The 25,617-nt window shown below is 47.4% G+C and overlaps 1 protein-coding gene across 1 annotated transcript; it reads left to right on the forward strand.

The window, feature by feature from the left end:
• Window positions 1-10,737: 10,737 nt before the first annotated feature.
• Window positions 10,738-13,500, forward strand: N7506_001815 (dynamin family protein; the record flags this gene model as incomplete). The annotated part of the gene is made up of 3 exons (XM_056951111.1): window positions 10,738-12,627; window positions 12,697-12,979; window positions 13,031-13,500. The coding sequence occupies 3 exons, from the start codon at window positions 10,738-10,740 to the stop codon at window positions 13,498-13,500; spliced, it is 2,643 nt and encodes an 880-aa protein (XP_056817026.1).
• Window positions 13,501-25,617: the final 12,117 nt, after the last annotated feature.

Here is a 25,617-nt window from a genome sequence, read left to right on the forward strand (position 1 = left end):
CCAACCACTCTTCCGCGCAGGATAGATGGCAATGCGCTTGGCACCGATCGCAACGCAGGATCACGCACTCGTTTGCTTGTTCCTCGTCCTCGGCCAAACAAAACACACAGTGAATCTCGTCGACATCTTCACTCAAGCTGAGATTCTGCAGCGACAAGTCCTGGACCCCGGCCCAGATATTAATGACCGAGGTCAGAATAGCTGGTCGAGCCGGCGAAACGTGCCACGATACGCTGTTGGTCCGCAGCATTTCGACAGTCACAAAGGGATTGATTGATTGCACTGGCGCAGGGCTAGTCCACAGGGGCACCGTCGGGTCTTGTCTGAGCCCGTGAGAGAGTGACCGGTCAGTATTGTCTGATTCCGCCGGGCGTCTCCTGGAGCCTGACGACGTCTGACGCCGGCGCGAATGCACAATGGGTGGAGTGGCAACTCTAGAGTCATGAGGCACTCGCATCTGGTTGCGGACTACTATTTCATACCACTGCAGACCAAGTTGGTCGGCCTGCCGTTGTCGGTGCCATCTTGCGCAGGGGAAATCTTTGGCAATAGCGCAGAGCTTGGATTGCAATTTTCATAGTTCGAACGGCTCTCCCGTGAGGGAGTGTTCAGCTTTTGACGGCCTATATTGGTGTCTTCAAGTTTGACCGAGTTTTTGCACGGAGCGCCTTGCAGGCTGTGATTCGCCTGAACGCTTATGGCGATAGATGCGTTAAGTGTTACTAAGACAGATTCGGTCTCCCGGGGCCCTTGACACGCCACTGGGAACAACTTTGGTGTTCCCAGGAGTTGGAAACCAGAGATTCTCCAACTCCGTCCAAACAGTGTTGTCAAGGCGTGGATGCTGCCGTGTGATTGCTATGCATCTCAGCGGAGTGACGGGCTACACCCCTCGCTGGCCACGGAATTTAGTTGAGGCGCGTATATAAAGGCCTCGTCACGTCTAACCTTCACCACTCTTGCCTCATCCTCGACCACACTTCATTTCTTCCTAGCTCCAATCCACTGTCCAATCATGGTATGTTCCAGCTCATCCTTACCATGCTTACCGATGAGCTAATACGTAACAGTCTACCATCAGAGACTTGCCCAACGAGCTTTTGCTGTGGATTGTGTCGCATTTGGATGGTATTGCGATGTTCGCCCTTGCAAAATCGTGCAAAGACCTTGATTTTAGACTCCAGCCCAGCATCTGGAGATATAACATCAAATTCCAGAACAGCAATCTATTGCACCTGGCCGTGAAAGACGACAATGTTGATCTTGCGGCGGCTTTGCTCCAGCACAATGCCAACATCAATGCCTTTTTCCGAGGGAAAACACCTTTAATGAGGTCGTTTCAATACGCTTCCGCCGCAATGCGTGAGCTGCTGCTCAATCGTCAAGAGCTAGAAATCAACATCCAGAACCAAGCGCGCGAGACCGCGCTGTGGTATGCCATTCACTATGGAAATTACTCCATGGTCAAGATATTTCTAGAACAACCCAAAGTCAGAGTGGACATCAAACACAAACACGGCCGAACGGCGCTCCACCTCGCGGTCTTCGCTGGCAGGATAGAGTTCGTACATCTTCTGCTGTCAAGAGGTAGCAACCCTGATCAACAGGATGATTCAGGTGACTCACCCTGGGCCTGGGCACGTCACTTCAATAGACCCGTGATGAAAATGATTCTCTCCAACGATCCAGACTCCAACTTGTTTCTTGGAACTCAATCATCACGGGACGCTCCGCTACCGCTGCATCACGCAGTCGCTCATGGTTCTCTAGCGGCTGTCCGGCGGCTTCTTAAAAGAAGAAATCCGGCACTAGACAGCCAGGATCGGAAAGGCTACACGCCACTCCATCTGGCCATCGAAAGTAATCGCCCTGAAGTGGTCGATTTGCTTCTGAGTCACCCGCGTGTCAATGTGAACTGCACCGACAGGGATGGAAATACGCCCCTTTGGCTTTCTACTTACTGGTCTTACTATGAGGTAACCGAAAGGCTGTTGGCGGAGAAAGACATCGACGTGAACCTTATTGGGGGCCGTGGGAGATTCGAAATGCCGTCTACATCTCTATACCACGCCGCGACCAGATTGGATACCGTGCTTCTACGGCGGCTGCTAGCGGTGCCAGAGATCGATCCGAATGTTTGCGTTGCAGGTCACTCTCCAATCTCTATTGCCGCATCCCGCGGATGCGTGAGCGCAGTTGCTTGTCTACTGAATATGGCGAGCGTGGAGATCAATGGGAGGGGCTTCATAGATCCGCCAATCTGCCAAGCGGCTGCACACGGTCATCACGATGTGGTCCGGCTATTAGTGCAAGAAGGCACACGTCTGAACATCAATGAAAGCACGACCGTATCTCACGACACTGCACTCTGCATTGCGGCCCGTGGTGGTGACTTGGAGATGGTCCAGGCACTATTATCCCATCACCAAATTGATGTCAACCTCCGGAATGAATATTTCGAGGATCCGTTGATGTTGGCAGTCAAGGGTGGTCAGATCTCGATTGTTAATGCTCTTTTGGCAAACATCAGACTCCAAAGATTCAGTTTGAAGAGATCACTTGAGCTAGCAGGAGATAGCTGCCTCAAGAGGGCTATTCAGAACAGAATGGAAGCCGACAACTCTCATCAAACATTGTTGAGGCGGTCTCCGAGGATAAATTTTGGTGGTCTGTACAGTTAGCGACATATAGACCTGTCATGATGCAATACCAGAATGTTTCTCTTGGCATCACTTGCCAAAAAGTGTCAGAAACAATATGTGTATCTCCCGCTGAACAAATTATTCACAGTAATGCCACGTTCAGCTCCACCGAAGCCTACCTGTTTACACCATCCAATCATCAAAACTGGACTTGCAGGCTATAATCAAGTGCCCCTGCAACTCTTTTTTTCTAGATCAAATCTTGCGTCCATTTTCACATTAAATTGAGTAAGTCGAGGTAAGCGTTAGGTTAGTTCGAGCGTGAACAGTTGAGGTAAACGTTGATCTAACCGTTCAGTCACTTTTCAGGGTGGTCGAATTCAGGCCGAGACGGTCATGGGTGGCAATGACAGCAGCCTTAGGGTGACTGCTGGGCTATAAAAGGCCCTCGAGTACAATGCACTTTGTATTTCATTCCAAAGGCTGCGATGGACCCTCCCACTTCGCTTTCCTCGTGTGACCGACCGGCCAAGAGACAGCGTCGGATCTCCCACGATGCAGAATATGAGAGCGAGGCGCAAAGCCACCAACAGCAATCTTCGGATGGTGCAACCATCGAAGCTGAGGTTAGTCAGGCCCTCTTCGATTGCAAACGAACGAGATCACTAATACGGCATAGGTTTCAGTGCGCAAACCCGGTTCCCTTGCGGCGGAGTTCATGAAACTTATAAACTACAACGATGCCCTGGCTACACCAACCCTCAAACTGCTCGACCTCTACTTCTGCCTGTGGGAATGGTACGTCGTCAAATCCGCCGAGAAGATACGACTCGAGGAAGAGCAGCGACAGCTTCAAGAGTCAAATGAGTGGCTAGCAAGCGACAGCGACATACTTCTACAGCTCTGCGATGAGCAGGCATTGATACTCTGGGATCAAAAGCGGGCAGTTCAAGCCCTTTGTAATGGCGTGGTTTCATCATTGCAAGCGAGCGAGACTCAATCCTGCCATGCTGATAGGCATTGATTAAGTCTCATTGTTGTTCAGCGCTCGTGGGCGACAATGACACCTGCATAGCTCTGCTATCTATTCACCCTCTGTCCTGAATATCATCCCTTTCTTAATGGCCCAAACAACCACCGGTGAAGTTCCATTGGGTTTGGTGACGGGGTGTCAACGTTTCATGGCTGTTAATAGACCAAGCGTTTGGTTTTCAACATGTGAGCATCTGGCCATCAAGTCCTCCTAATTTCCGATAAACTTGCGTGATCAAGATAACTAAATAATCTGCCTAGCCTGCGGCATTCTGCTGCTCCTAGCCCTTGCCAAATTGTTACTTTCTACACTCAAGTATTTTCCCACCCACCTTTGACGGCGAGCCTTGAACCAAAATGCACGAATCAAACAAAAATGGTCTGTACCCGTTGCTTCAATGGTTGTTTTGTGCTAATGTTGGCAGACTGTGATTTGGAACTCGACCTCCACGCCATCTGGCATGAGTACTCTGGCATACCGACACCACCTCCCTGTCTCGCCACCGAATCCGACAATTCTCGGCAGATTTTCTCGGATGCGGGTGAGCCTTCAGGATATGAGACTTCAGGGTCTTCCTTGATCGAATGCCTTTTTCATCCCACTTACGACAAGCTGTCAGTCTTCAAGTGGACTGGTCCAGACCCTCTGTCCATGGCTACCCAGGCTAGCGACTTGTTCCTCTACGTGTCAGCTTTCGCTTTCCCTAACGAAGTGCATTGGGTAGAGTTCCGACTAGCCCGCTTTGACCGGAAATCTGGCGAGAGTACAGGAGAGCATCTGTTCTTCCTGCCCCGAGTTGAGACGACCACGTGGAATCTCCTTCGGGTACGCGGACACTTGCTAGACACGATCGCCCGGTCTGAGTTTGGTGCAATAGGCACTAGCTTCCGACTGTCCCTTTGGCCACGCATGGAACCCCTACCACATCCCACTCACTTGACACTTTCTTCGCTAGTTGCGCTACCCAGGAAGGTATCCCTTGATCGAAGGTCTTTTGTGGATAACATACTGGGTAATTACAAGTGAGATTGGCCCATAAAATGCGTTGTTATTCAACATTTTCCAGTGGCATAAATCAATTGGGAGGCTATTCCATGCACTAAATTTTGCATACTTAGAAATAGAAGATGCTTTCCAAGCAGTAGTTCTACTTGATTTGAAAAGTCAACTTTAGTATTTCTAAGCTGAAATAGGGGCCATCGCCTCGAATAGACTGTCCTTCACCCTTTTCTTGCGTCATTCGAGGACCTTGCGAGACTGAGCCTGGAAGGGTGGTTCCAGTCATCAAGTACGCTAGTCAGTCGTTCTCGAGACGAATTCAGTGCCTGCTCAAAAAAGCGCAGCCGGGACAGTTGTTTGTCGTGGCGAGCCTGAAGACCATCTCTCTCTTTTCTCAGGTGCGCGCCGGCTTCCTTCACATCCAGGTTATCCTGCTCTAGCTTCTGGCCGTCGATGTGCTTCAACACGCACGACTCCCATAGGCGTCGATAGAGTCCGACAAGTCGAGCTGCTGGAAAGGCGAACTTGGGATCGTCGCGCTCGAGGTCTGCAAGAACCTATAAGATCGGTTGAAATGGCTCGGTCGCCAGGGTGTGTCTTGTTTCTGCTTCCTGCTGCGAAACAGAGGGCTGCAATGGTCAGAAAAAGCGTTTAAAGCCGAACCGTTTCACTTACCAATGGGACATGGTCAGAATTTTCCTGTGGTTTGTCTTTCTCATCAAGGATGGGCAATTCACTGGGATGCTGATCTCCTTCTTTTTCCTGGTGTGGCGAGCTGTTCGGGGCATCCATTTTGTCTGCAGGAAAAAGTCACGGGTCTGGTTAATACAATTCCATCGATCCTTAGTGTCTCTTATAGACTGCGCAGACGCAGGTGACTATGTAGTGGATTTTACGATTACCACAGCTGTTTATCGATGCAGTCAGATTTTGGTAGAAATTTGGTTAGTTTTTGGTGGGCTGTTGACAGTGTATTCAACAATATGGATAGTCGGTCGGGGAAACTAATCAAACCTCACGATGTTGAGGGCCAAATGAACGCTTGTTGAAGATATATATTTTAACCAGACACCTCTTTCCTTCTCGTTGAACGCCTCAGAAATCCGAACAAATGGCATATTTTAGAACTTGTAGTCATTAAAAAATTTTCAAATAAAACAACAAATTTTTCTTTTGGTGCGTCTTCATGGTCGCAAGTTCGGAAATTGAGTGTTGACAACTATGTATGGCCAAGCTTCAACGGGTTGACCGACCGTGACCTCGCTTTCTGAAGTGTAGACGGTCAGACCCATAGTTCTACACAACCAACACCACATTAAAGCGAGGTTAAGGGGAAAAAAATCCGTACTCCTCGGGATGAAAATGTAGGCGCTTTTCGGTGATTCAACGTTGAGTCACTCACAGGTGAGGTATCAGAACAAGAAATATAAGCCTGTCCTTGCTGATTGAATAATATGTCGGATTGACGGATACTGGTATGTGCTAGTATTGAGGTGTCCCATTGAGATGCATTGATTGTTGTTCTGTCTGGATCTTGCTGTTGAAGTGTTATCAGATCTCAGGAGTCGTTCCTAGCGTGTTACTACGCTGGTATGCCGAGCGTACTCCGTTTACCATACAGAGACAAAGACAGAATGGGTACTTGATGAAGAATCCTGTCCTTAGTGGTAAAATACCACCCCTCAGTTCGACACAGACAGTCACTCATAGGAAGGTATGTAATATGATATATATATCAGGTATTCAGGCGGGTTTTGGGTCAAGGGTCGAATCCCAACCCACGGTTTTGGCGAGGTCTATGTGTATCCTACTCGTCAAGGCCATACAGTGGTAATCATCTGCCATACCGCCTACTCCAAGCCGGAGGCATTTTCACTCGTCTATCTCTCTTGCATGTCACAATTGACCTCTCAAAACGGCCACGAGATTTCTGCCATCCAAAACGCACCTCATCCGCGACATGGTAGAAAACCAGTCGGTCAGCAAATCTAAAATGGCCGAAGAAGCAGAATGAACATAACCCATCTAGCATCGGCTTACCTCTGACATAGTCTACGCCTGCATTGTGGATTGTACAGGCTTCTTCTGGTTGCAAAAAAAAATAACCTCCCGTCTTGAGTACGTCTTATAATACAGGTGTTTTGGCAGTGTTAAAACCAAGCCTAATAGAGATGGTCAAGTTATGGCATAGGGGTCGATCAAGCAAATCCGCCTCCTAGATTATTCAGACAAAAATCATATTCGCATCATATGAATCCCATCTGACGTTCGTTGTTCTTACTGTACCAAATACAACACAAAACACGCTCTCTGGGCCCTTTTATTTTATTTCTACCTCCTCCTCCTCCTCCTCCTCCTCCTCCTCCTCGATAGTATTGATAGAGGAGCAAGTCATGGCTAAATGTTCTTATCAATGACATCGAGGAGTGCTGTGATACAATTCAGATCTGGTGTTTGCGTGTGGCACCAAAGATTACTCTGCTTTACTATACGCGGCACAATCATTCGTGCCACGTAATATGCGGGTTGGGTCACTTGCATCATGAGTCAAAGCGGGATATCTTCATATTTAAATGCACTAGTCGCCTACTGCACCCACGTATCATCGCTTTATCCTCTTGGGCTTACATTAAAAAAATCCTCATTCGCTATCAGTTGATAAAAGAAACACTCAAATGGCCCAGGATAAGTTTCAAGTCTCGCGATATGAAATGGGGGAATTCAAAGAGAACGAGTGATATTGTGGCTGTGGCGACCTAGCCAGCCGTTTCACCTCAAAAAAGGACCCAACCAGGGGCGATAAATGTAAGTGAGTAATGGGGCCTATGAGAACAATCTTTAATAACGGCATTAGTCCTGCGGTGTCCCAATACCAGCGATTGCAAGTTTTTTTCTTTGGGAAAAGGACGAACAAGCAGCAAAGGCGTCGAGGTCTGAACCACGAACCCCTCAACACAATCGAAGACGAACCCCAGCCCTCCTTACTCCGGTATCCGGGCATGATGCTCAGAGACGATGTGAATCTCTAACACTTGAATCTTCAATTACAACACCAACACCGAAACGTGTTTTTGACCACGTGGGCGTCCCGGATCAACCACTTTTAACTGAAATTCTGGATCTTTTGAAATCTGCGAATATTGAGATTAAAGCTTCCACAGAATTGCAACTAAAACATTTAGTCAATATTAAAATGGCAACATATGAAACCAAAGTGCGCACATGCGAGGCCACCATCGATGAACTCAGAACCAAGCTGGTTGAACTGGGGAGCTAGACGATAACACGCATGATGCAGCGGTTGCGACGATGAAGCGAGACTTTAAAATATGATTTATTTTGCTGAGACTTGCAAGGCCTCTATTCTAGGGAATACCGCTGTTTTCTTAGGAAAGCTTCTAACTATATCGTATTGTCGATTGAGGCGGGAAGGATAATTATTTCAATCAACACCCGCTGCTCCTGGTTCCCAAGACATTAACTGTTGAATCAGCTTGAATGAGCCCCTTAGATTTGATATCAGAGTTACATAGAAGTACAATACAAATCTCAGGTACTGTGCAATGGCCTCATTGACTTATTCTGGTACTTGTGCCCACTGCATCTCTGGGAACCAATACGTATCCTATTGTCAGCGTGACACGTATGTATGTGGATTTTTTTTTCGCAAATGTACTGGAAGACCAATACCGAGATCTTTCATTTCTAAGTGTAGTGCCAGTTTCGGGACGCACTGCAAACTTGAAACTTGAGTCACTAACAAAGCATCCACGAAGGCCTACACCATCGAAGAAGAGCTCTATATGGCGCCAGGACATAGGAGCTAGTTCAAGAACAAGTTCAGCAGAGAATTTCAACCCATTCTGCATGGTTTTCTGAACCCGTAATTATAATGTCACTGTTACGCCAACCATACAATGAGGTCTCGGAAATGTGGAGGAAGTGCCTATGCACCCCCGGAGCTGTCTGTTGATACATCACCTCGCTTACCTGCTTGCATAAGTACGAGGGGATCCCCTAAGAAATGAGGGACTGGATCCACTTTGGAGGACCAGCGATTAGTCTGAATACCATCATACCCATATCAGGCACATCTCACATTCCTCACTCGTATCCATATCGTATCAGAACACCCCCAGGGGGCTGCCCTAACAATTCTATCACCATGCAGTGTGAAATTGAAGAAAATTCGATTGGTCCTTTATCATACTTGTTGTCATCCGCGCTCCGGATCAAGTCGAAAATAAATCGAGCGTCAGTGTCGTATAAATCTTTCGCCACATGAATAATCCCGTTGCCTGCCAGTAACTGAAGGTTGATGTAGGATTTCTTTCCTACATCACTCAAATTGGCCCAATCTTGCTCGGAAAGTCCACCGTTCAATAAACGAATATTATCCATAATCGCTCTAGCCGCATCCCCCTAGATCACATTGTCCCAAGAGGGGATTTCGTCGACCTGAGATATCTTGTATCTTTCTTTGTCGGTCAAATGGCAAGTATGAATATATTTCAGAAAGGAGGGTGAAAGCGACTTTCTACACGCAAATCACCCGGTCATTTATTGGGGGCGATTTATCTTGAGGGTGGGAGGGCGAAGTACATAGCCACCCAGCTTGATGTTACAAAATACAGCCAACGCGCATACTTGGTGTATTTGGTTGCGTTCTTCGAGTTTGAAATGTAACGTTCAGTGCTGGGGGATTCTTCCGCAGGTTTCCCCACTGTAATTTCGGCTCAGAATTGGATGAAACACACTACCTTACTAGCCCCTAATGCAGGCCCCGCTCGCGCGAAAACCCCTCCAACCAATGTATCTCCATGCGGAGCTTGCAACGTACAGCTGCGTGATCGTATTTCTCTCTCGCATGGTGCCTTCTTAGCACCCAGGGTAAAATCGAAAGTGCGCTTGACAGCCTGTACTCCTGAATATTATGGATTATATATGCCTCCAAGTCGGCCTTGCTCGTGGATTTAGTGGCATTTCGGAGTTTCCTTTACTTCTTGGCAATCAAGGTGGGAATCCCCCCATACTATATTTGGTGAAGTTGAAGGGTCAAAGGTCGATTAAAAAGTTGTAAAACCCCGTTCGAGTCTAACGTCCAAGATTTTATCCTACCCAGAAAGCGCATAATCCGAGGAATCCCTTAGAATTTCTGTTTTCTTGCCCCGATGGTGACGCTGTTCGTCCTGAGTCTCTCAAGAGCATTGTCACTTCTTGAGTTGCTAATGAGGTGCGCGACCAAGTACCCACTTTCGAAAAAAGTTGAAGTTTGGTGGCAAGTATATGGGCCGGGTAAGGAAGAGCCTATGAGTTATAGATCAATGTAAATGTTGGTTGTCTTCGGGGAATCCGAAGAGCTTTGTTGTCAATCCCTCCCTATCTTTGTGAAAAAGGCGGCAAAAAACAGCAAAGCTACTACCCCTGCTGCCTTTACGGAAGAAATTAGTTCCAATGCCGAAGAAAAACAAATTTCCTACCTGTGAACGAGTGTGAGGCTGCATCGCTATGCGTGACGCTTACCATCCCCTTTAATGAGATCCTGGATAGGTTTTAAGCCGTCTCATATTAGCTATTATGCATACTGCATCCATAATAGGATCATAAATTGATGAATTAGGCTCAGTATATCTCTGACATCTGTGGACTCCATGTTGGGTTAATGTTGATAATGTTGGGATGGGGTTTGCTTTGGATGCGGAGACATTACACTCTTGGATGATACAAAGGGGAGCCGTTCTTCATTCCGAGCTCTCCGAAACTCAAAATAGGCACACGGAGATCACTACCTAAATAAAGGTCCAGGAGCTGCCGGCCCATTCCGAACCTTTCATTACAATAACGATCTGCCTCCAAGCCATTTCTTCCCTCCTGTCGCGTTGAATGGCATGTACTGCCTGATCGGAATTCCCACAGCCATGTATCGCGCTCGGACCCCTTGCTTTTTGGCCCCCAATTGAAGGGGTTAGTGGGTTGAAATAGGATCCCCGTCCTCTCTGTCTTTCTTTTCAAGCCGCAAGCGTTTGTTAATCCTAGTTGTCCGGTAAGAACATCAACGCCATCATGTCTGACTCTGCCGAGATCGATAGCGTCCTGAAAGAACTGCAGACGGAGCAGGGTCCTCTTCTTGACAAAATTGACGAACTTCGCACACTCGGGGTCGGAACACTTGTTGGGTTGCCGCAACTTATCGTCTGTGGAGATCAATCCAGCGGTAAAAGCTCTGTTCTTGAAGCCATATCTCGTGTGCGTTTCCCGATGAAGGCGAATATGTGCACTCGATTTGCAACGGAAGTCGTTCTGCGCCGGCATCCAAAAGTCCGATTCAAGGTCGCCATTGAGCCTGGGCCGTCTCAGGCGAGAAAGGGGAATCTTGAGAAGGCCAAAAGATTTGTACCAGCTGAGATTACCAATGCCGATCAATTCCAATACCTCATTGACCAAGCCAAAGAATTCATGGGGATCAACAGCGGACAGGATTTCAGCGAAGACGTTCTGAAAGTCGAGGTATTCGGGCCCGATAAACCGGAACTGACGCTTGTCGATCTACCTGGTCTCTACAATTCGAGCAGCACGGCTCAAGGGGAACAGGGAATTAAAATCGTTCGAAATATCACCGAACGGTATATGGCGAATGATCGCAGCATCATTCTTGCCGTGGTCGGGGCAAATAACGACCTTCACAACCAAGGGGTTTTGAGTCTGGCCGTAAGATTCGACCCCTCCCGAGAACGGACTTTGGGAATTGTCACTCAGCCTGACAGACTTGAGACTTATTCAGACGAGGAAGAATCTTGGTTGCAAGTTTTGAGAAACGAAAAAGTCCCCTTGCAGCTAGGGTGGCATGCATTGCGAAACAGGTCCTCGACAAGACCTGACATATCAGATGACGAGAGAGACAAGGAGGAGAGGAAATTCTTCACCGAGGGCAAATGGGTCTCTGTTCCTGGATCATCTATGGGAGTTGGTAGCCTGCGACATCGACTCAGCACCGTTTTATTGAAGCACATTCAGCGGAATCTTCCTGCTCTCATCACTGATATCAATGAAAAGGTGCTTGACCGGCGGTCGAGACTGGCAAAGCTGGGACCACCTCGAAGTACACTCCAGCAACAGAAAGGATTTCTACTCAATATCAGCAGCAACTTCGAGCGCATTACCGGCCAAGCATTGGATGGAATGTACAAAGATGACTTTTTTGGTGGCCTAGACAGTGGAACAAACCCTCTCCATCAAGATATTCGACGTATCCGTGCCATTGTTCGTCAGCTGAACGAATATTTTGCCGATTCCATGGAAACTGTCGGGTGCAGCCAGTTCATCCGCGAGTTCAATGGTAAAGCAATCCCACAGGCACTGTTTGGAAATCCCTACACGAACAGTAGTGCACCGAATATCGGAATACCAACTATCAGAACCAGGTCCGATGTTGAAAGTGAAGTCAGCAGGCAGGCACGTCACAATCGAGGTATTGAACTCCCAGGAAGTGCCAACCAACTCTTGGTGGGAAAGCTGTTTCGCGAACAATCCAAGCCATGGGAGAAAATCGCTCGAGAGCATTTGACAAAGACTTGGGATTGTGTCAGAGATTTCATCAGCCTCCTCTTACAATACCTCGCCAATGACCACACCTACTCCCTTTTGCTTGGTAATCTTCTTGGTCCAAAGCTGGAGAAGATGAAAGATGATCTGTTGGCAAAGCTGGATGAGCTAACCGCATACAATAAACGTGGACATCCTTTGCCTTTGAGCAAAAGCTTTCTCGCAAAGATTCAGAAAGCCAGGAGTGATCGCCAAATTGATAAATTGGAACTGGCCTGGCAAACAGGATCTCGTTCCGGTGATAAGTCCATTACTATTGAGCAGCTTCGGCAAGCCAATAATGAGGTAGAATCGACTAGCAATCAGTTTGCAGCAGCAGATATTGTGGATCAAATGCAAGCGTATTACGATGTGAGCTACAGTCTCAATGCATGAGTTGGGCATTAACCTGCCGACTTGAAAAAGTGCTAATAACAACAGACTGCTATCATCACTTTTATTGACAATGTTGCCACACTTGGAATTGAAAATTGCCTACTTGGTCCTCTCGGCAGCATCCTTACAAGTCAAACAATCAATAATATGGAGGACAAACACGTTCAGGAACTAGCGGCTGAACCTTTCTCTATTGTTGATGAGCGCGGTCGCTTGACCCGAGAGTTGGAGAAGCTGCAAGCGGGTTCGCGAACATTGGGGAAATTCAATATCCGGAAGGCTACTACGCAACATGGTCTTGTCAACTCAGACACTCAGACCAAATCGAGTAAGCAAGCCATGATATTTCAATTTATGAAATATGAGCTGATATAAATAGCCGCCAAACGCACCGCCCCCGGTGCTTCGAGTCCGTCTTTGGGCCCTCAAGCTGCCAGTTTTAATATATTCGCGCCAGAATCGCTAAGAGCTTCATCTCCTCTAGCAGGGTCTACCGTGAACACGAGTGCCGGAAAGGTGCGCCCTTTTGGTAATCCAAAAATCTCGCAACCCGCGACTAGCAAGACTCGGAACCTGAATGTTGAGCCTCGTAGCTTATCTAGCTTTGGCTCTGCTTCCAGGTCCTCGTTTGGAGGCGGAAGTACTTCTGGATTTGAATCTCCGTCATTTGGTTCGTCTTCAAATTCTAGCCCGAGCTCTGGCACATTTGGTGCGCCTTTATCTGGTAGTTTAAGCAACTCCACTGTGAGCCAGTCAAACCCGTTCCCACCTCTATTTTCAGGCAGCCCTCAACAACAAGGGGAGGACACCGTGCACGCCACTCAACAGAGCAACAGTTTCCGGAGGTAGGTCCGAGCGAATTTTGTTTTTGTCCCATCAGGTCACAGTTCTCATTCATTTCTGGGATGTCTTTTCTTTCCTGTTTTCTTTCTCCTGTTTTTGTCTTTTGTTTGTCTTTTGCTTGGGGCACCATTCTTTGTGGATTATGCATAGAATTTCTAGCAGTACAAGAGCCTAGTCATTTTTATTGACATTTGAATGGCACCTGTGTACCGGAAGAGTAGCTAGCTGATACAAATTGAATACTTCACAGGGATTTCTTCAGGGAAGAAAAAGACGAAACCACAACGCCTAACACTCTATACCGGTACCAGAGTATAGTCTTCTCCCCTGAATTTTCAAACGAATCGCATGAAGTAGGGGCATACCGAATTCTGAAATGATTGAAGAACTCCTAACGAGATTATAGGAGCTACGCTTGAAAGATTACGGTCCTCTTGGAAAGCTCTGCACCGTAGCTTTGTCGAGGCAGGTGACTGCGGAAAACGAACCGCAAGTTGATGTAGAAGATTCAATATAAGGCGCGGAGACAGCGACATCATAAGATGGAGACAGGTTATCGCACAATTCTGGGTGGTCCAGTTTTTCTACTTATATCAAAGGTTTACGAGCTGTCAGGTCGGGCAGACGTGCGGCAAGTAGGGAAAGGGAAGGGAGGGAACAAGTTGACATAGAGAAAAAGCAATTCCCACATACTACATATTTGTGCGGTCCATGAACACGACATTCAAAAAGATTATGGAGCCAAAAAAAAAAATAAATGAATAAATAAAAGGAAAAGAAAGGATGATTCCACTGTACTGTGCATACTCGGATATATACTTGTTGTATAATGCATGTCGCTTTGGCGAGGGGCCAGTGTAAATGAATACTAATACTACTACTACTACTGTACGCCTATCTTGTTCGCTTATTACTGTGTAAGATAGACAAATTCACATCAGGCAGAGACATGCCTGGCAATAAACTCTTCCTATCTAATCACATCCTCCCAATCTGCCCAAGAAGCAGCTTCCCAACGTGAGACCAATAATTATTTACAGACGCTGTCAATATTCTTAGACGAAAAGGTCTGGGTTTGGACGTTCAGGACCATGAGTAATACACCGCTCCATCTCGCCGTCCAAAGTAGACGCCTGGGAGGGTTGTTCAAGTCATCAAGTAGGCCAGTCAGTCGTTCACGAGATATTTCCAGTGCCTCATAAGCGCTGCCTGGATAGCTGCTTGTCGTGGCAAAGCTGAAGGCCGTCCCTCTCTTCCTCAGGTGCGTACCAGCCTCCTTCAAAACAAGCTTATCCTGCTCTAGCTTCTTGCCATCGATATGCTTGGACACGCATGACTACCATATTCGTCGATAGAGTCCGACAAGTCGAGCTGCTGGAAAGGCGAATTTGGGATCGTCGCGCTCGAGGTTTCTAGAACCTTCAGGATCGGTTGAAATGGCTCGGTCGCCAGGGTGTGTCTTGTTCCTGCTTCCTGCTGCGAAGGGGAGGGCTGCAATTGTCAGCAAAAGCGTTTGAAGCCGAATCATTTCACTTACCAATGGGACTGGGTCAGAACTTTCCTGTGATTTGTCTTCCTCGCCAAGGATGGGCAATTCACTGAGTGGTTGATCTGCTTCATTCTCCTGGCCTGTCAAGCTGTTTTAGGACTCCATTTTGTCCGCAAGAGAAAGTCACGGGTCTGGACAATACCGTTTTCATCGATGCTTCGTGTTTTATAGACTGTGCAGACGCAGGCGACTATGTAGTGGATATTACGATTACCCCAACTGTTAATTGATGCAGTCAAATTTTGGTAAAGGTTTTGTTAGTTTTCGGCGGGCTAAGCTTCAACGGGTTGGCAGGTCGAGCACATCCTACTGTGACCTCGATTTTCACAGTCTGGTCGGACAAACCACAGCTCAACACAACCGACACCACACTAAAGCGAGGCTAGGGAAAAAATTCCATAATTTTGAGAGATGAAATTGTAGGCGGTTTTCGGTGATTCAACGTTGAGTTACTCACGGGTGAGGTATCAGAACAAGAAATATGAGCCTGTCATTGCATCTCTCACAAAGCCACATTTAAAGAGGATGTGAAGGATTCAACAGTGAGCCAACGTTTCTTGACCGACTCAGCATCCTATTCTTCAACATGAATCTTGCTCGTTTCTCTCACTGAGTATCTGACAGAAAATTGTCGCTGCAAATACTTGCAGTAGGAAAACATGGGTTTTAACAGACCTCAATTATGAGGTGTCCCCAGCGCTTTCGACCTAGTAGCGCACTTACGCTACAGAATAATCCGAGATGTCTATAAATACATCCTCTGCCAGCAGCAATTTGCTCTACACTTTCTCCACTTGACCACACACAGCCGAGCAACCTTGTGTCCGAGTTGCTTGATAAGTTCTTCCCCATTGACCCGGTACTGAAATTTCATTGTGCTGACATTTTATACATCATGGATTAGCAAGCCAGATACTGCCTGAGAGAGATACAGGTATAATTCCCACCAGCTGCACTGCTATCCACTCTAACCGATTGAAGTTGTCTATGCGAAAATGCCCCGTCACGGCAGTTGATCTACAGTGCAGCCTCTTTGTATATTCCCAAAATAAATCTCGAATGTCCGGGCCGCAGGTATGTGAGTTTTAGGTTCACCTGTCTGGATTCTTCTGATCTTGAAGACGATACGATTGCAATGGAACCGAGCTCAATTGAGCACAATACAGGAGCGCAAAGACCGCAGCTCTTTATGGTCTATTCGTCACAAGCTCTGAGTACCAGAACATGAGAGTCATGAATTATCTCGGCGATCTACAAGCCAATGTATGACACTGAACGATTCACATCGCACTAGATTGCCCCTGAGGCTGCAGCACCCCCGTTAGTGCCCTGCACAAGCCATGGCCTACACATTATCCCTGGTACCGTCGCTTGAAACCACGGAGCACACAATAAATGAAGAAGGAGGGGCCAATAACAGATGCGACCACCTGATTGCGAGGCTCCCTGCATAGAAGCTTGAGACTTCTATTCTTGCTGGCAATGTGAGTGATTTATTGCTGTCGTTGTTCAGAGGTATGAACTGATCTATCATTTCACAGATATACATGGTCCTATATATACAACAGTGAACGATTTCCAATCAACTTGGTCGTCCGCATAACACCTCGGAGTGAATTCCGACTGTGCGGCTTGGTTCCTGATCTGCACCAGCTTCGTATCACAACAATCGCGTCTTCTGCTGCACTAGATAATTTATTTGTGAGAAATTTTGCCCACCAAAACACGAAGACCAGTACTGATTTTCATGCCATTGTACATAGGAGCAACCCATTGCCGCTGTGAAATATCACTGTGAGGGAGCACATTTTTACAATCACAGGGCTCATTGGCTGTGAGGTAGCGCAAGTCTTACATCGCTGGGCTCGTGGCAGCGACAGCCGTGGCCATGGAGACTCTCAAACCCGCAGGCAAGAAAGAAACCATGACACATCGAAGTGTGAGGACCGAAGTCCTGATTTTTTGGGCTGGGAATCTGGCCCCTTTTATATCTTTTCGGCTACGTCTCTACCAAGGAACCAGTTGCGCAGAAGGTAGCAAGAATCACTGTCTTGTTATTGTCGTTGAAGACATTTGAACAACGTTGAAATGGTGTTAGGAGACTTTGTGGCCTACAGACTCAAGTTTCAACTTGGATTCATTGCTTTCAAAACCTGCGTTGAGCGTGGTGAACCATTATCATCACCTGTTGAGCAGAAAGCAACGCCGCAAAAATCTGATTCCCACATATCACTCAAGTTGCAATTGGATGCCTCAACGCGGTGGCAGATTACTTTGCCCGTTTTGACCATGGTCACTAGCCATGCTCACCATCTGGTTTATGAGGGTTGAGGTGCTTCAACAGGTGCCGCAATGATGGGTTGCACAATGTGGCAGACAGTGACATTCGATTGTACCGGCTGTTGGCCATAGGACGTGCCTCCCATTGAACCCACTACAATTCTCTGCCTATTTCTAGTTTCGCGCTACTTGAACGGTACTTTTCTTTGTGGCTCGCAACCAACTGATGTTGTCTCCCCTAAAACTTCTTCTGCCTGTCGAGACGCTACAATCATACTGGTCTCTCTCGTTTGACGCACAATCATTGTCCAGACCTTGTTGGAGACCTAGAATATACCCGAGTCCAGTTTCCAGGACAATGAAGTGAGTTATTTCAGCCACCATGGCTCACGAGCTAGATTCTCGTGATCGCCACCCCCTCGCCAGATTACAACGCTGCTATCACACCGATGAGACCCTAGATACAAATAGCACCCAACGGACCAATCAAACACCGCGCGTGACTTTAGAAAGACGCAGGTACGGTTCACGATGCAGATCCCAGGGACGACCCACGGGATAGTAGATCACGGAGGTTCTATTTGTGGCCCGCAGAAGAAACCAGAAGGATCTGCAAGGGTCCAGACACGATCCACAACCTAGTCTTGACGGGCCGTCAGAGTACAGATGGAACAGGTCTTTGTTGCTTGGGAAGTAGGTTGGGGCAGATGGGGTATTTGGAATATCGCAAACTTTTCTCAACACGGTCCGATCCGCGATTTAGTTGCCCTCGCAAGAGAGACTGGTCTTTCGTACAGGGGGAAGCTCCTGCTATCTTTATCTAGTCTATAGACCGTTACAGAAGCTATGTCTTTTGTCTTGCGTAAACCTTCCTCGTACAAACTATATTCTCCTTGAGCCTGACCCATCCTCTCCATCTGCCAAATTCGATCGCCAATTTGATAATTCTAGCAGATGGCTTGTAGAAAATATGCTTACTACGGACAAGCCACATGAGCTTACGTAAAATTTCTCCGGTTCTCGCACCAGAACAGAGACATCGATTGGCTTCCGAACGAGAGTCGACGTGGTGGGCCGGCCGGACCGTCCTGCAGCCTCCAAACCTTATTTCAACCATCTTGATCATGACGCTGAATATGGATGATCTTTCTAATAAAGTATCGGTGTCTTTTTATACCATATATATGTTCCCACCAAGAAGTTGGTGATTCTGCCGTAGATTTCTTTTAAAGCTCCAGGGCTTAATTACAAGCATCCTCAAAGCGAGTGGAGCAGAGGCTTGTAGATAAGCTTTCCTCGAGGATCATTAATGACAACCGCATTCTCTCACCGAGCCACCTTTCCCATGGTTCATCGAACTTTTATTTCAGAACTCTGCGATTGATCGACGATCCCAGCCAACTTCTACGGTCTGTGGGATAACTTTAGTCAATCCATGACCTTGTGACCCCCTCGCTATTGTTTTGATTCCAAGGATGCCTAGAGATATTGCGAACTATCTGGATTCATAAAAATAGATCCTCCGTCCCTAGCAACACCTAAAAACCTTCATTCATTGAATTGAGATAGTTAGGATCGTTGCTCGGAGATCACGATGTAGGGCGCATCCCATCAAACCGCTTGTAGCATGAACGTTCTGCTCAGCGGTATCTCAGCTTTCTCGCTGCACAAACGCGATGCACATAGTCCCAAACCTGTGATAGCAATCGTATTTCTTCACGTCGCGGATTGCTAAGTAGTGGCGTCGCGCAGCCTGATATGAACGATCAGTTTGTAACCAATAGTGAATAAATATCGATTCATACCTGTTCTCGAGCCCTTCTTCTCGGTTGACTCAATGGTATCGGTATGGCTAGGGTCGGCGGTTAGGATTGTGTGAAACCATTTTGCAGTGTTACTTTGGTCAGGCCCTTTCTTTGGAAGCGTTTCCAATGAAGCTCTTCTGCCCACCGATCGACGAGCGGCTCCTGCCTGTCTTCTATTCTCTGAATGCTTAGGCAGTCTGGCACCAGTACCGCGTTGCTTGCGCATAATATGGTATTTTTTCCCTCGCAGCGACTCAACGCTTCGGCGCACCTGGTGTTGTTCATAATATGCGTCGGAGCGGGCTTTCCACGGCAACGCCCGGTGTGCATCGAGCCAGGAAAGAATGTTTTCCTCCTCCCATTCTGACTAGACAATTTCGCTGCGAGGGGACATAGTGCTTGCATGAACTTGCAGTAGTCAGAGAGACCTTTTGTGGCAATGGCACGGTTTGAATTTCATGCAGATGGGAAAGGTGAGCTTAAACCCCCTTCAGGTCCCAGTGAAAAGCTAAGATAGCACCGTTGCTTGGTTCATCAGAACTTTCGAAAGCGCAACAAGATGACCTATGGACCCTTTTGGCGTGTCGATTCAGCGAGTCTGAGCTGTTACCTATCGACGCCGTACTTCAGACTCTCTCGGAGCCCCAGCGTCCGAACATGTCCCTGTCTACAGTAGCGAGCAAACTTCAATTTTGTGCTTCTCAATACTGTTCTTGGATGTAGGTACTGTGCGTTGAAATGAAAACAGCAGCGAATTCTCAGACCGAGCCCCACTGGGTATTGAATAATGTAACATTAAACAGACTTTGGTGGCAAATACGCAAATTTCTCCAATCTAAAATAGAATGGGTTTTATGATTCATTGGCCAGAATGTACTCTATATTAAGCGACAAGTGTGGGATGTGCAGATGGCAGACAATGCGCCTTGCAAAACCCGATTGCAACCTCCAATCTGATGATCCAGCTCTCTTTAAAAGCCTGAACGACCCTTTAACAGTTGGCCATATTTGGAGACGTTTGTAATTCCAGCGTGACTCAGGTGCAATCATGGCTGGGATTCGAAAACTTCCGTACACTGATCACAGACAAAGCTTTCGGAGCCGATTACAGCGCGCTCTGTCTCTGCCACCCTCCGAGTCTGAGGTTATCCGGAGTCCGTCAAGATCTCCGACGGGTGATACTACAGAGGGCGAAGCCTCTGTTCAAGAAAATGCCAACTTTGGCAACGAACGCGTGAGTAGCTTGGCGGATTATGACCAGGAATCTCCACCGCACAGGTGTAGGAGCCCGAGATCCGAGAATGAACTGGAACTTCCCCGACAGGATGATCTTTCGAGAGACTACAGTATGATCGCCTTGCAGTGTTTGGCTGAGTGAGTGCTTCAGTTATCTGAAATGATGTTTTGCGATACACGTGCTCACAACATTAAGTCTAGATATCCGAATGAAGTTAGTCGTGCGACCGAGCGGAAAAGAACAAAGGCTGACTTTTTGCAGGTCCATGCAAAAATCACTGGATAACCAGAATAATTGTATTGCAACTATTTGCAGTGATCTGGAGGACATCCGCAGTCGTTTGGCGGTTGTGGAGGCAACTATGGAGATGGTGGCCAAAGAGGGGGAGACCGATACTACAAATGGCAGGCGAACGCTTCGGTCACAGCAGTGATCTGGATCAAGATTCGAGGGGGTGAAAGGTTACATTCTAAAGCCTGGTTTCGGCCCTTGACGGTTGAGGTGCCATAATGCAATTTTAATTTCAGACCAATCCTATCTCACCGGAGCAGACTCTGACTTGAAGCTGTATATAACCGTAAGCCTGCGGAACTTTAGACAAAATGTCGCTATAATTCGGTATAGCGAAATGAATTCTCCGGCCTCGCTGTTGATAGTCTGATGGCCGTATAATGATACGATAAGACAGGCTATCAAGGTTTTCGTGGGTTTAAGCACTTGACGATCATTTTAGCCACTCCCTGGCCCACTTGGATCCATCCTCAAGTCCCAGCGGTGGATCAATTGAGATGCATTGATTGGCCGTCACACAGTACTTGTGGTAAGTTATTCCAAATATTATGACCCGCGGATAGCCCGCTCAATAGAGTTTCAACTACTGTAGGTGGAACAGAGATGGACCATCCAGCAACGTAGCCTGCCATTTGGGACTCGATTACCTGTGAATTAACTTAAGAATCTTGAGAGTCCTCGGACAAACGATGCACGCAAGAAAACTGAATTCTTCTTCACGAATCTCGCAGGGCGGAAAAATTCGACAGACCTCGGATTGCGTTACCTATTAGATAGAGACCATGGCTAAGTCACACTCAATTACTTTCCGGACGATCATGACCCACACGAGCTGTGGGCCCTGGGCGAACCATATTCAGCGGCCACGGAATATTCCCCGCGTTTGCTTTTGGGCGGAGCGAAAGTCTAATCAAAAGACCAATCAACGCTTATCTCTATCTTTTACCATTTCATGAGACCGTGATGGTACCGGTGGGATTGTTATTATCTACCTCTATGCGTGGTGATCATACAAAATCGGCTATGCAATTCGCCACAACAAGCAGAACGGCCCCAACCCCCAACCCCTTAATTTTTCACACGAGCGATGCATACTGGTTGGTTGAGTCTGGCGCTTGCTGGGTAGCAACAGGATAATCACTCGATACGGAGAACCCGGGAAGGGCATCGTGACCCAAAGACGCCAGCGGACTGTTCCCGTGGAATATTCCAGAGCCCGGCAAGTAGGATGCCACTCTATAGTTGTGAAGGGATTCGATCGTGTTCCAGAACCGAGTGGTTGCCGATGTCAGCTCGCCGTGCGCCTGGTGCAGGACCGGCTGAATATCGTGCCATGAAATCTGGTCCTGCATAGTAGCGTTCACTGACTCCTGCTGCTCCTGAATCTGGCAGAGCTCTTGTTCAAGCCTCCGTTTTTCAACTAAGGCTTTGTCTTTTGCTGTGATTGCCTGTTGTAGTTTCGAAGTCTCCTGGACCTTTTCATCATGCAGACGCTGCATGGACTGGGAATGATGGGCTCTTTCATCGGCTATCGCCCCAAGAGCGAGGTCAAACTCTTCTTGAATCTGATCCATCATATGCAGACATTCCCGATGGGTTGCTTGGTCCTCTTTCGCCCTGGTACTTTTCCTCACAGAATGTCCCTGGAAACTACGGTCAGCCAATAGCACACTGCATAAGGAAGATCATATGATGATCTAGAGTACGGCAAGATACAAATAAGCGAGGGTAAGTGAGAGAGTGACATACAATTCCTTTGCGTACATTCGCTACCGAGCTCAGAAGGCTACGGTCCGCCTTGGACGTAGAGCCCGTCGACCGAACAGAATAGGGCGAACCAGCACGCGACCTGCCAGTACGGGACTTTGCTTTGGCAGCAATGCGCTCTGCACTTCGAGAGGGCTTAGGGTCATTTGCCATGTTGATTTCTTCTGCTTGAGGGTGATTGTTGATTCAAGTAAGTCACAGGCTGAAGAAGACGACTGAGTGAAGTAGGCCCCTGAGGTGCAACGGCTTTAAAGGTCTAGGTGGAGACCAAAGTAAAGACACGAAACGAGGTGAGGGCGCTTTTAGTCTTGCCAAGATTTTGTTTGCTAGCATCCGGATCATTAGCAGAGATGATCAAGTAACCATTCTGGACACCGGAACCCATTCGATGCTAGCTGAAACAAGAAAAAAAAAAAATGAAACTAAATTAAAGGAGAGAAGAGGACAGGAGTACAAAAGAAGAAAAAGAAACTTGCCACTCCATTGTGGAGGAAGTGATCGGCCGGTCCGCGCTACATCCATCCAATCAGTGTTGTTTCAATACCGGCTGGATTTGAAGACTCAGGGTCACTTTTAGACGAGAAGAGTACTCTTTGCCCTTATTATAGTTCACTTGATGTCTCTTGCACAGATATACATTCACGGTGTGATCCTCCCCCGTCACGTCTCTCATTGATGCACGCTGTTATATCAGAGGCAACATCTAACCTCTAAGCCGTTCTACGACAATAGAACCAAATTATGGTTCCCAGGACAACCATATGAGCAATTTTAGCTACCAAGGCTCATGATCTGGTCCCTCGTCCATTGCCACCTTCGCGAGATTGCAACGCTACTATCGCACTTCTGATGAGACCCTGGATACATAAAACACCAGTTGAACCAATCAAGAAACGCGCGTAAACATGGATCGACGCTGAGAATCTTCTCCTATTAATGACCCTTGGGACATTAGATCAAGGAGGTTCTATTTCTGGAATCGAAAAAAAGTGGCAGAACTTGGAATGCTCCAGGCAGGATCCAAAACCTTGAACTTAATGGACCGTTATCAACAAGTGGAAAGTTTTCGTTGCTAAGGATGTACGATTTAAACAGGTGAGATATTCGGAACATCACGCAATCTTCCCAGAGCAAAATGGCTAGCTAGAAAAATTGTGTGGTCATGGTTCCCCAGAAGCCTTTGGCCATTTGTCGCCAGTCTGGTAATACTAGCAGACAGCTTATATGAACTCAAGCTTTTATTTGAGGGAGCAGGGAATATGGTACAAACATCTTCCATTGCTGTAGAAAAATTCGAGAGTAATTGGCCGTTGGAATTGACAGAAGGCGACGATGTGGATCCGAACTTATACAGTTCGGAAGCCTTATTGTTTCCAGCATCCTTCTCATCATTGCCAATATTCGGAATCGCGCGACCAATAAGCTTCATAAACAATATTTTAGTCGTTTTATAAAATACTACCTTCAACAGTTTGTGATGATGATACATGTGATTCCTTTTCTCCAGTAAAATAGCTTGAAATGTACTGGCAGCCGTATTCAGGATAGATCTAGAAGCAAGGAGCAGAAGACAGGAGATAACCTTTCTGACTGGGTCGAAACTTAAATCCTAATTTCCATGAATCATTGCAGTCTTCCTTTGAGTGTGCGGTTCCGTGATTCATAAAGCGAGAATTTATCATGATAGTTTGACGTTCGGCCGCCGCTGACCGTGGAACGCAGGGCGAGATCCACGGTCGCTGTGATAGTAACCTTTAGTACGAATCGGATGGAAAGAGGCCTTGATTCCAGCTGCGCAACAGCCTGCCCTTTTCATTTTGGCTAGAACAGAACAAGTCCCAACAAAAAGATTGGGCGAGGAGCGAGGATCAATCATATGCGTCGCAACCCTACAGCATAGGCAACTCTGTTGTTGACCGACCCACGCAGTTCAGCCCACTCGGGCTCTACAATTCTAGTTGATAACAGTTCTAAGAACTTCAGGGCCTTCCAGAATCACTGGCTATTATGTCAAGATTTCCTGCACGAGCACGCACCCCTTAGTTCCATGAGTAACCTATAAAACCTATTGCTGCTCCCACCCATCAACTTTAATAGAGAAAATTCATTGGACTCGTTTCAAGTCCTTCCAGATCATGGATACGGTCATAGTCAGCCTCCCCCCAAAAGTGGGGGCCATTCTTATGGAGAACGTCTCAATCATTCAGATCGTGGCCATGTTCTCGATTGGCGCATACAATGCTCTGGAAACAGCAATTGTCGCATTCGATAACTTCAAACATTACCGGAGCCTGTATTTCTGGAGTATACAGATTGCATCCTGGGGGATTCTCGTGCACGCCATTCCTGCCATGGCTCGCTTCGTTTCTCAAGCATCCAATCTCGCGACGTCGATCCCCTTCATGATCGGATGGTACGCGATGGTCACCGGCCAAGCCGTCGTACTGTACTCGCGTCTGCACCTCCTCGTCTCCGATATGAGGAATATGCGTTGGGTTCTATGGATGATCATTATCAACGCCTGCCTTCTACATATTCCTATGACCGTATTTTTCTTCGGTGTTAACAACGGTGATAAACGTTTCGCTCGCCCTGCGGCGGTATTCGACCGAATCCAATTGACGGGCTTCTGCATACAAGATCTCGTCATCAGTGGTATCTACATTTACGAAGCGGTTGGTGCTTTCAAGTTGATGAGTACAATCCGCGGTCGCAACAGCCGCAGCGCAATCATCCATCTGTTTTGGATCAACATCCTTGTCGTCCTCCTGGATATCCTTCTGCTTCTAGCAGAGTTCAAGCTGCACTATATTCAGGTCAGCCTCAAGACTGTGGTGTACAGCATCAAGTTGAAGTTGGAGTTTTCTGTGCTCAACCGTCTTAGCTTGGCAGTTCTCCCCTGCACCTGCAAGCGTGGCTACACGGAGCGGGGCCAGTCAAGTGATCAGAATATCTTTAATAGACGCCTTCCACAGCCAACTGTGGGACCAGAGATGGAAGTGCAACCTGCAGTTGCCCCAGGAGAGATATCACGACATTGTTTGCTACCAGGCTGCCTCTATGGGCATCAGGCAGCGCCACGGGAATTGTCCAGCGAGAGTATCATATCCCCTGGAGACATTGCATACTCAGGAACCCTCCCCCACAGCCACCCAAGCACCCATCCAACTGGATCATCGGAATCTCTACCGGCA

Source organism: Penicillium brevicompactum (genome assembly GCF_028827555.1).
Source record: "Penicillium brevicompactum strain IBT 35665 chromosome Unknown utg000001l_segment0_segment0, whole genome shotgun sequence".
Taxonomy (NCBI): domain Eukaryota; kingdom Fungi; phylum Ascomycota; class Eurotiomycetes; order Eurotiales; family Aspergillaceae; genus Penicillium; species Penicillium brevicompactum.